Source organism: Prionailurus bengalensis, chromosome C1 (genome assembly GCF_016509475.1).
Source record: "Prionailurus bengalensis isolate Pbe53 chromosome C1, Fcat_Pben_1.1_paternal_pri, whole genome shotgun sequence".
Taxonomy (NCBI): Eukaryota; Metazoa; Chordata; class Mammalia; order Carnivora; family Felidae; genus Prionailurus; species Prionailurus bengalensis.
In genome coordinates this window covers 826072-838481 of record NC_057345.1, presented here as the reverse complement: position 1 = coordinate 838481, position 12410 = coordinate 826072, and the positions used below count along the sequence as shown (strand labels likewise).

Genomic DNA, 12410 nt, shown 5'->3' with positions numbered 1-12410 from the left:
TGAGGTGTCTCTGCTCTGGAGAATGAGTCGTCAGGGCTCAGGGATTTGAGACGGCAATGCCTACTTATAACAGGAAGCCCCAGGCTTAGGGAAAACCCCGTCACCATACTGCACAGGCACCTCCAAACTCAACACTGCTCCAAGACATCCACAGTACCCATGGTGTCCCGCAACACTCCACAGGCCCCACAGCGACCCCACAGGACCCCACAACACTCCACAGGACCCACAGTGACTCCACAGGACCCCACAACACTCCACAGGACCCACAGCAAACCCACAGGATCCCACAACACTCCACAGGCCCCACAGCGACCCCATAGGACCCCACAACACTCCACAGGACCCACAGTGACCCCACAGGACCCCACAACACTCCACAGGACCCAGAGCGACCCCACAGGATCCCACAACACTCCACAGGCCCCACAGCGACCCCACAGGACCCCACAACACTCCACAGGCCCCACAGCGACCCCACAGGACCCCACAACACTCCACAGGACCCACAGTGACCCCACAGGATGCCACAACACTCCACAGGCCCCACAGTGACCCCACAGGACCCCACAACACTCCACAGGACCCACAGTGACCCCACAGGACCCCACAACACTCCACAGGACCCACAGTGACCCCACAGGACCCCACAACACTCCACAGGCCCCACAGGGACCCCACAGGATGCCACAACACTCCACAGGACCCACAGTGACCCCACAGGACCCCACAACACTCCACAGGCCCCACAGTGACTCCACAGGACCCCACAACACTCCACAGGATCCACAGTCACCCCACAGGATGCCACAACACTCCACAGGACCCACAGTGACCCCACAGGACCCCACAACACTCCACAGGACCCACAGCAAACCCACAGGATCCCACAACACTCCACAGGCCCCACAGCGACCCCACAGGACCCCACAACACTCCACAGGCCCCACAGCGACCCCACAGGACCTCACAACACTCCACAGGCCCCACAGTGACCCCACAGGATGCCACAACACTCCACAGGACCCACAGTGACCCCACAGGACCCCACAACACTCCACAGGACCCACAGTGACCCCACAGGACCCCACAACACTCCACAGGCCCCACAGTGACCCCACAGGACCCCACAACACTCCACAGGACCTACAGTGACCCCACAGGACCCCACAACACTCCACAGGACCCACAGTGACTCCACAGGACCCCACAACACTCCACAGGCCCCACAGTGACCCCACAGGACGCCACAACACTCCACAGGACCCACAGTGACCCCACAGGACCCCACAACACTCCACAGGACCCACAGTGACTCCACAGGACCCCACAACACTCCACAGGCCCCACAGCGACCCCACAGGATGCCACAACACTCCACAGGACCCACAGTGACCCCACAGGACCCCACAACACTCCACAGGACCCACAGCAACCCCACAGGACCCCACAACACTCCACAGGACCCACAGCGACCCCACAACTCCTCGGGACCCACAGTGACCCCACAACATTTCACAGGCCCCACAGCGACCCCACAGGACCCCACAACACTCCACAGGCCCCACAGTGACCCCACAGGACCCCACAACACTCCACAGGACCCACAGTGACCCCACGGGACGGCACAACACTCCACAGGCCCCACAGTGACCCCACAGGACCCCACAACACTCCACAGGACCCACAGCGACCCCACAGGACCCCACAACACTCCACAGGACCCACAGCGACCCCACAACTCCTCGGGACCCACAGTGACCCCACAACATTTCACAGGCCCCACAGTGACCCCACAGGACCCCACAACACTCCACAGGCCCCACAGCGACCCCACAGGACCCCACAACACTCCACAGGACCCACAGTGACCCACAGGACCCCACAACACTCCACAGGACCCACAGTGACCCCACAGGACCCCACAACATTCCACAGGCCCCACAGTGACCCCACAGGACCCCACAACACTCCACAGGACCCACAGTGACCCCACAGGATGCCACAACACTCCACAGGACCCACAGTGACCCCACAGGACCCCACAACACTCCACAGGACCCACAGTGACCCCACAGGATGCCACAACACTCCACAGGACCCACAGTGACCCCACAGGACCCCACAACACTCCACAGGACCCACAGCAACCCCACAGGACCCCACAACACTCCACAGGACCCACAGCGACCCCACAACTCCTCGGGACCCACAGTGACCCCACACTCCACAGGCCCCACAGTGACCCCACAGGACCCCACAACACTCCACAGGCCCCACAGTGACCCCACAGGATGCCACAACACTCCACAGGACCCACAGTGACCCCACAGGACGCCACAACACTCCACAGGCCCCACAGCGACCCCACAGGACCCCACAACACTCCACAGGACCCACAGCGACCCCACAACTCCTCAGGACCCACAGTGACCCCACAACACTTCACAGGACCCACAGTGACCCCACAGGACCCCACAACACTCCACAGGACCCACAGCGACCCCACAGGACCCCACAACACTACACAGGCCCCACAGCAACCCCACAGGATGCCACAACACTCCACAGGACCCACAGCGACCCCACAAAACTCCACAACACTCCACAGTCCCCACAGCGACCCCACAGGACCTCACAACCCTCCACAGGCCCCACAGTGGCCCTGCAGTGACCCTACAGGACCCCACAGGACCCACAACACCCCAGAGTGACCCCATAGGACCCACAGTGACCCCACAGGACCCCACAGTGACCCCATAACATCCCCACTGGACCCACAGTGACCCCACAGGACCCACAGTATCTCACAGTGACCCTGCAGGACCCCACAGTGACCCCACAGGACCCCACACCGCCCCTACAGAGGTGACAGGAGGGAACAAAGTCTAGAACTTGGTGACCAAAAGCTCTTAAAGAAGCCGGCCTGACAGGGGCTGTGACCTTGGGTCGCGGTGGCCCTGCTGGGTAATCTGGGCAGCAGACACCCTGACTGCTCTCCCTCCCTCTGGCCTCCCGCCAGCAGGAGTGGGGCGTGCGCGGTCCCCACACCGTCATCCTCCCAGCTGAGAAAGGGCCTGCATCCCGAGCCCCGCTGCCCATCTCCAAGGCGGGCCTCCCCCCTGGCGGTCCACAGACGCTGCCCACTGTCTCCTGCAAGGACAGCCCCAGTGAGGGTGGCTCGCCTTTCACAGGCCTGTGCGAGGCTCTGTCACTGAGCCCGGCTGGACTGCCGCGCGGGGACTCCCATTGCGGTCAGCCCGCATCGTGGGCCCTCCGGAACGTCCCTCATCTGTCCTCCAAGTCTCTGTCTTTCCTCCACCTGGCATGTCCCGTGTCACCCTCCACCTCACCTGGCTGCTGACTCGGGTGCTCACGGGCATCGCCCTCCTCCTAACGGTTATCTGACGGCGCAGTCAGGCTCCCGGGCCTCATGACCCTCTGCAGGGGTGGCTCCATGCCATGAATCAGCCCGGCCACTTGCTAGGCACTCGGCCGCTCCCCCTACCTGCTTCCGCCCGAGTCCCCTCCTGCCCCCCGGCAGCCCATCTCTCCAGCGGGTGCCGTCTTTGTTCCCCACGTTCTTCTTGTCTCTGGCGCCGGAGACCCTGTGGCCTCTGGCCTGCTCGCTGATGTGTTCTAAGTGTCACAAGTCCTGGGCTCCGTAGCCCCCACCCCATCCTGTGGGCAGGTGGCCCCGTCTCAGGCTGGGGGTCCTGGAGGAAGGCATGTGGAGTCCTCAGCTCACCACCATAGCAGGAGGACAGGACCTGCCCTGCCAGGGCCCTGCCCAGCCCGAGGGACACATGCTGTCCCTGCAGGACACCCACAGACCCCCCAACCTCCCCAGACCCAGGACTCAGTTTGGCCGGAGGAGCCGGCAGCCGGGAAGGGGAGAGAAGTGGTTCCCACTCCTCCTCGTCCCTCGAGACCTCTGAGCCTCCTTTCTGTGTTGACTGTGACCGTTTTATGAAGTGTCCATCCCATCGTGTGATGCAATATTCTGTGATAAAAGGGGTTTTTTTTTAAACAGCTAAAAATGTTGATAATTACGAAGCTATGTGATGGGCACATGACAATCCATTATACCGTTCTTTTTTTAACGTTTCTTTACTTATTTTTTTGAGGGAGAGAGAGTATGTGTGTGTGAGCTGGGCGGAGGGGGGGCAGAGAGAGAGAGGGAGAGAGAAAGACCCCAGCAGGCTCCTTGCTGTCAGCACAGAGCCCGATGCAGGGCTCAGACCCACGAACAGTGAGATCGTGACCTGAGCCAAAATCAAGAGTCAGACCCTTAAGCAACTGAGCCACCCAGGCGCCCCACCATTCTATCTTTTTATGTTTGAAGATTTGGATAATAAAAAGGATTGTTTAAATGATCTGATATGAAAACGGCCACAGAACTCCAAAACATAGTTGGTTTAAGTATGAAGTTCCCAGCACTCGTAAGGCTTGTAAAAAGCCTAGGCTGGGCTGTGTTGGCATTCTCTGTCATTGCCTGCTTTGCGGACAAAAGCGTGTCCTAACATCACACCTTCAAACTTAGTTATATTTCAGAGTCACAGGCGTTGCTATCGACGTGCCCGTGTGGGTGCCAAAGCCCAGCGTAGACTTGAAGATCTGCATGTACGACCGGCTGTATCAGGACTCCATCCTCGTCCACACACGGTGAGCCCGGCAGGCAGGGGAGCCCGGGACCCCGGGACCCCTCCACGCCCAGGCCCTTGGCCCCTCGTGGACACAGACAGGAGAGTGGGGAGCCCAGCCAGGAAAGGAAATGTGGACAGAGGCCTGAGGAAGGAAACATGTTTTCAAAGGCGTCCAGACCAGAGCAGTCAATTCTAAATACTTTTTACCAAAGTACAACTTAGGTGGAGAAAAGAGGGCAAATGCCACGGTTAGCGCTCAGCGGGCGCTCATTCCCCAGACCGCCTGGTGCCGGCACCTGCTGACACCAGGCCCACCGGGCGTAGCCCGGCCCTGCTTCCAGCCGCAGAACAGCCTCGTAGGGCTGGAAGTCCTGCAGACTTCCTCTGTGACCGTCCTTCCGCATAGGGGACTTGCCTGTCTCAGCTTCAGGACCACAAATGTCAGGGGCCTCGAGAGGGGCTCCAGTGGATTTGTTTGGGAACAAGGGCTGGCCAGCCTCTGCCAGTCAGTTTATCTCAGGGTGCAAGGTGCAGCCACTTTCTGGGGGAGGGCAGGGAAAGAGGAGGGGGGCAGCACTCGGCCTGTGGGGTAAAGGAAGACCCCAGCTGGATATGCAGGGCGCGTGTGTGTGACAGAGTTGGCCAGGTGACTTGGTTTGGTAGAGACTCGAAGGGAGGCAGGGGCATGGGGAGCCTCATGGCGGAAAATAGGAAGGTTCCAGGTGAGCCCAGATGAGGGTGGGGCTCCCGGAGGCACTAACCAGAAGCAGGTGACTGTGTGTTTGGGGGCGCACGCGGCTTCCTCCGGCTGCTCTGGAGTCGGAGGCGGACAAAACCTAGAGAAGCCACAAGGCCTGGTCATCCTGGGGCCTGTGGGGCCCAGCCTCCCCCAGAACCTTGGCCTGGGCAGGAGGCAGGCAGAGCTCCAGGTGGGTGGGGGTCCACCTCTGCCCCCACACCCCTCCAGGTCCTTGCACCAGGTGCCTGCCCGGCAAAGGTCTTCCCAATAAAGTCTCAGGTTTCTGAGAACCACCTGGAGACATACTTCGGTGGCAGTGTTTCTGTTTGTAAGAATTCCGCAGCAACTTCTTCCTCGGCATGTCTCTGGAGGCCAGGGGAACAAAAAAAGGGAACTATTGGGACCCCATCAGGATAAAAGCTTCTGCCAGCGAAGGAAACAATCAGCAAAACTAAAAGACAGCCTACAGAATGGGAGAAGATATTTGCCAACGACAGATAAAGGGTTGGCACCCAAAATCTAAAGAAATTATCAAACTCAACACCCAAAAACAAATAATCCAGTGAAGAAATGGGCAAAAAACATGAATAGACACTTCTCCAAAGAAGACATCCAGATGGCCAACCGACACAGGAAAAAATGCTCAACATCACTCATCACCAGGGAAATACAAATCAAAACCACAATTGGTGAGATACCACCTCACACCTGTCAGAAAGGCTAACATTAACAACTCAGGCAACAACAGATGTTGGCGAGGATGTGGAGAAACGGGAACCCTCTTGCACTGTTGGTGGGAATGCGAACTGGTGCAGCCACTCTGGAAAACAGTACGGAGGTTCCTCAAATAATTAAAAATAGAACCACCTTAAGACCCAGCAATGGCACTACTAGGCATTTATCCAAGGGATACAGGTGTGCCGTTTCGAAGGGACACAGGCACCCCAATGTTTATAGCAGCCCTATCGACAATAGCCAAAGTATGGAAAGAGCCCAAATGTCCATCGACGGGTGAATGGATCAAGAAGATGTGGTATATACATACAATGGAGTATTACTCAGCAATCAAAAAGAATGAAATCTTGCCATTTGCAACTACGTGGCTGGAACTGGAGGGTGTTCTGCTAAGTGAAATTACTCAGAGAAAGACAAAAATCATATGACTTCACTCATATGAGGACCTTAAGAGACAAAACAGATGAACATAAGGAAAGGGAAACAAAAGTAATATAAAAACAGGGAGGGGGACAAAACAGAAGAGACTCACAAATATGGAGAACAAACTGAGGGTGACTGAAGGGGTTGTGGGAGGGGGGTGGGCTGAATGGGGGAGGGGCATCAAGGAATCTACTCCTGAAATCATTGTTGCACTATATGCTAACTGACTTGGAAGTCAATTTAAAAAATAAATTAAAAAAATTTTCGGAGATGCAAGATAAATAAAAGTTCCTCATCAGGAGATCTGCCCCTTAGCAAGCGAGCTGTGAAAACCCACTCGCCCTCTGCCTTGTGAGGGCAGGCACCGTGCATCTGTGGGATGTCTGGCCCGTGAGAGGTGTGCCTGTCCCGCGGGGCCAGACGCACAGCGTCTGTTTGGTGTCCCTCCGTGTCCTGCAGGTCGAAAGCGGCCCTGCGTCTGAAGTTTGAAGTGTGCGAGGAGCTGAGGGGCCACATGGAGCTCCTGCCGGAGACGGGCTACATTCAGGCCCAGTCCTCCTGCGCCGTGCAGCTCAAGTTCCTGCCGCGGTGAGCGCCCGGAGGCCGCGGGGCTGGGAGGCGGGGGGAGCACGTCTCCCGGCTCTTAGATTTCTTGTATTTCCTATCATTTGTGGCTCCTGTGTGACCTAAAACACGCTCGCAGGTCAGCTCTACGGTCGTTCTCCAAATAATAAGGAGAAAAGTACTTTTGAGCGCATCCTGTCTCTTTCAGACAGTCCCTCCCAGAAGATGCAGGGAAGTATTTCGACAAGGAAAGCAGAGTCCTGGAGGCCCCAATGACAATCCGGGTGGCTGACCAGGTCTGCATGGGACACTTCCCAGGAATGCCGCCACTCTTGGGGACCCGAGCGCCTCCCCCAAAAGGCAGGGCCCTGGCGGGTTCCGATGACCTGACCCGCGGCTCTGTCTCCCACCCCGGCTGCTGCTGCCAGTGGAGACGAGGAGGGGCTTGTGGATCGGAGGGAGAGACCTGAGGGCTGTGCAGGGCCAGCGGGGCGTCCCCCTGGCACCCGAGCCCACACGTGCCCGGTGCACACGCCGAGTGTGCTCACGGCCGCACGTGCACACTCACAGTGCACGCGCGTGCGCACTCCTTCCCTCCCGCGCCCCGCCCACCTGAGGCTCCTCCCCTCTTCTTTGGCACCTGCTTCCGTGCCCTCCCAAGTCAGGCACCACAGGGAAGTGGCCGAGACAGAGAGTCTCGTGTCTGGGAAAGGGCACACCGTCGGCTGCCAGGTGGACGCAATGCTTGTGCCCTCCTTGTCGGTGGAAACACTTGCGGAGACGGATGGGCAGTGACCGGCGCCCACTCGCCCTTTGCGCTTCAGATCAAGCCGGTGGGGTTTACAGTGCACGCAGTGGTCACCACCTCGGACCTGGAGCTCAGCCCCTCGGCAGTGGACTTTGGCCACTGCACCGTGTACGAGGCCGTCAGAACCCAAGTCAGCCTCTGCAACCTCTCCCTCCTGCCCCAGGGTTTTGGGTTCGTCGGGCTCCCCAAGGTACCTCACTCGGTCGGGGAGGGGCACAGGGTGCGGGGACAGAGTCGGGAAGCTCTGGGGACGTACCGGGGCAGCTGCCACCCCAGGGTCCGGGCACCCAGCACCAGGTGGCCTCACCCCTCCCCAGGCCCCACGCCCACGCCAAGAGCCTCGGCCTGGCGTCTCCCCCTGCCCGTCCCTCTCCTCATCCCCACTGCCCGCACCACCGCCTCACCTCACCTCTCTCTGTCCCAGCCTCTCCCTCCCTCTCTGGCCCGCTGCCCTGCCAGGACTCGGGACTCCCTCCCTCCCTTCCTTCCAGAACTCCTGCCTGCCTGGCCCTGCAGGGCAGCCGGGATGGGGCTCCGACCAGGCTGCCCCCCCCACCCCACCCACCCTCCACTTACATGCACGCAGACACACATATGCGTGCATGAACATCACACTCACAGGGGTGTGCTCACGTACACGCACACGCTCACACATGCACATAGACGTGCTCGCATATACCCGTGACCACACGTGTGGTGACAGACGTGCTCCAGACATGCCGACACTCACGTACACACGAACGCGCTCACAAACACCACGTGCCGGTCTACGGTCGCTCCTCCACACACAGACATGCTTACACATGCCCGGACAGACAGACACTCACATCCTCGCAGACGCACTTACACACCCATGCGCACACACATGCGCTCACACCCCTGCCACGCGTGTCCACGCAGCCCCCGCGATAAGCCCCAGATCACCGTGTTCTCACTTCGGCGTCGACGTTTTTCCATCCGCCAGTTTGTGGACGTCCAGCCCAGTGACGGGTTTGGGACAATCCTGCCGCTGGAAACGCTGCAACTTGACGTGATCTTCCAGCCCACCAAGGCCAAGGAGTACAACTTCGAGCTCGTCTGCAAGTCGGAGATCAACCGGTGAGCCTGGCAGGCGAGGGGCGCGCAGAGGGCCCCGTTCGGCAGGTTCAGCTGGCTCCGTCCTCCAGCGCTGGCGGCCGGGTTGACCGCGGGGCTGGGCTGAGACACCGCTGGCTGCAGGGACTTCAGACCCAGGCACAGGCTCCTGGGATCCGGAGCCTCGCACGCCGCGCACGCCGGGCCAGCTCGCCCATCTGTGTGCGTGCGTGCGCGCGTGCCTGTGTGTGTGTGTGTGTGTGTGAGTACATGTGCATGAGAGCATGGGAGCACACACGTGTGGACGTGTGTGCATTGTGTGTGGATGCACGTGTGCGAGTGTGTGTGGTGTGTAGATTGCCTCTCTGCACTCAGGAGGACCTGGACATGAGCCCCACTTGTGCTGACATGCTGTGTGATGGGAACAGACCCTGGACTTCCCTGAGCCTCCCGTTCCCACCCTGACAGATGGGACAGAGGAAGTGGTAGGGAGAGAAATCGAACAGGGTGCAGACCGGGTGGTCCGGGATGAGGGGCCGGTTCCTGTTGCTGCCCGAGACTATCAGTCCCCAGTGAGGAACGTCCTCACTGTCCTGTGCGGGTGTCCACCCGGGCGCTGGACCACCTCCCCACAGAGCCGCGCCGCCCACCCGCCTCTAACCCTGACTCTCTTCTCCTGCCCCACCTGCGTGCCAGCCTGTCTGGCCCTGCCTGGGGGCCTGGGCGGCCCCAGGTGGGGTCGGGCTGGCCAGGGCCCGCGGGCCAAACCGTCTTCTGGTCCCGGGCATGTGACCATGGGCAGGAGCAGTGGCCACCTGGCATCTGACAGACTCGTGGGGGAGCAGGGATGAGTCCACGGGTGGGAAGAGTTGAGGGGGTGAAGTGCAGAGTTTGTGTATGTACTGAGTCCTGCACTTCATCCCTAACAATAACCCCAGTGTCTCTCCACCCACAAGGATTTGTTTTAACATTTAGAGCCTGTGGTCACACGACACAAAAAATACATTTCAATATTTCAACATATGAGCAACATTACCATCACAGAGCAGTGTCGACATCAGCCTTTAAGGCATTAAAATATGCGTAATTAGGATGAAATCTAACGAGGAGAGCGTAGTAGCAATCAGGGTTCGAAGATCTGGAGTGTAAACATTCCACCAGCTAAAGTAACAAATATCTGTTCTTTTTTTTTTTTTTTTAATACGTTATCTTATTTTATTCATATCCCAGTCTGATCACACGTGGTCCAAGAACACTCGCCCACGAACAAACACACCCACACCACGGAGGTGTGTGGACTACCTGTCTTTGTTTGAGACAGGTAATGACAGAAATGAACTCACTAGGGTTTATAGATTCCTGTGCTTGTATTTAAAGAGCAGTTTATCAGTTTTATTGTTTTAATGTTTCTTTTTGAGAGAGACAGAGACAGAAACAGAGAGAGAGACAGAACGTGAGCAGCGGAGGGGCAGAGAGAGAGGCGGACACAGAATCCTAAGCGGCTCCAGGCTCCGAGCTGTCAGCACAGAGCCCGACGTGGGGCTCGGACTCACGAACCGTGCAATCACAGCCTGAACCACCCAGGCGCCCCTATCCGTTTTATTTTCAAGTGTCAGTGAGTGTCTAACAAAAATAAGCCAGAAATTCCCTCCTCAGCAAATTGGGATGAAATTTTTAACTGTCCACTTTAAATGTGTGCAGGGGTCTGTGGTATTTTCAAAAGATAGTAAAATTCGTCAATGAGATAGCAAAACCTGAGCCACCGTCTCCGTTGGAGGCCACCTCCCACAGCACCCGGCCCCACGGCCAGCACTGCCTCTGAGCCACCCACACCTGCTCTTCCAGGTGCTTCAAGCTGTCGTGCCGAGCCGTGGGCGTCCGCCCGCCCCTGGGGCTGTCCCACTACCAGGTCAAGTTTGCAGCCACGTCCCTGTACCACACATCCGTGGCCACGCTATACGTCATCAACTCTCACGTGAGCATGAGCTCACTGACTCACTCCGCTCCCCGAGTCGGCTCTGAGGACGTCTCTCCCGTGGGGCCCACGACCTTCGAGTTCCTGCCGCCCCCCGACTCGCCCATCACCATCTCGCCCTTGGTGGGGACCGTGCTGCCAGGAAAGGCAGGTGTGGGCCCCCCAGGTGGGCCGGGCGGGGACGGGGGAGGCCCGGCCCGGCCCCAGAGGCAGGGGCACCCGCGGGCGGCTGACCCCGAAAGCACCTGCCTGGGGGCTCTGGCAGTTGGGACTGAGGGCACACAGACCCCCGGACCTCCCAGCAGCTGGGCACAGAGGGCCTGGTCACCAGAAGGGCAGGGTGTCCGTCCACTCCATTGAGAAGGGCTCTCCTGCCTCTGCTCTGCCCGACAGAGCTAGGGGGCCTGGAGGCAGTGGTTCCTCTCAGCCAGTCCCAGGGCCACCCCAGCCTCCTGGGGCTTGGGGTGGCTGCCACAAGGGCCAAGTAAGGAGGGGCATGTGAAGGTGCTGGGGACTCCTGGACCCTGGCAGGTTTCAATTAGTGTGGTTCTTTAAAATGCGTTTCCTTAAATTTAGCCAATACTGCCTAAGTATGGGTCCCCAAAACGGGTGTTGCAGTTGGCTTCTGTGCTCCCTCCCTTCCTCTCCCTCCCTCTTTCCTTTATTCTCTCCCCCCAACCCATGCCACCTGCTCTGCCGTATGGTGTCCCGAGCACGGGGACACCTAGGATGAGCTTCCGTGGGGCCCGGGGCTGCCCCGCAGCTGCACCAGCCACAGAGACAGGTTAGGGTGGACAGCTGAACACGGTTTCCTTTCCCACTCGGCCTCGTGAGCTGTGGGCGGGGTCTCCGTCGCCGGCCCCCCCACCCTACATGGTAAGAGTGGACTGGATGATCAGGCACTGGAAGCTACCCAAGCCCCCAGGCGCAGTGCTCGGGGAGCACCTCCCTGGAAAGGGCCTTCACCAGTGAAACCCCACAGGAGTGTCAGCGAGCCTGACCTGGGGGCACCCAGGGGAGGGGCACGGCGGGAGCTGAGGAGGGCGGGGCACCGGAGGGAGCCAGCTCCGCCCTCCGGGCTCCGGGCTCCTCTCTCTGCAGAGGTGCCTGGTCCAGGTGGCCTTCCGGCCCGTGCTCCCCACCAAGCTGATCCTCCAGGAAGCCCTCCAGACCCTGACCAAAGAAGCGGAGGTCAAGTCGGTACGTGGGGACATGGAGGAGAAGGGTGTGGGGCACAGGCTGGGGGGCTGAGGCTTCCTGCACAAAGGCTTTCAGCCGAACACCAGCACCACTTGAGGCTCCCGGACCCGGGCCAGCTTGCCGGCAGCACTGCTGGGTCCCCAGAGGGCAGTTTCGGGAGGGCGAGCCACGGCAGGGCACGCTGATGGGCAGGTGTGGCTTCTTACAACCGGAAAGGAAAGCCCATGAAAACAGCCTCACACATGT

General features: G+C 59.3%; 1 protein-coding gene across 1 annotated transcript in view; it reads left to right on the top strand.

Moving 5' to 3' along the window:
- CFAP74 (cilia and flagella associated protein 74) overlaps positions 1-12410 on the top strand; it is a 66681-nt gene that overhangs the window by 47942 nt on the left and 6329 nt on the right. Inside the window, exons 21-27 of the mRNA XM_043573566.1 lie at positions 4544-4665; positions 7003-7131; positions 7316-7403; positions 7932-8105; positions 8880-9013; positions 10835-11111; positions 12066-12164. Coding sequence (XP_043429501.1) covers positions 4544-4665; positions 7003-7131; positions 7316-7403; positions 7932-8105; positions 8880-9013; positions 10835-11111; positions 12066-12164 — 1023 coding nt within the window. The remainder of the gene's footprint in view (positions 1-4543; positions 4666-7002; positions 7132-7315; positions 7404-7931; positions 8106-8879; positions 9014-10834; positions 11112-12065; positions 12165-12410) is intronic.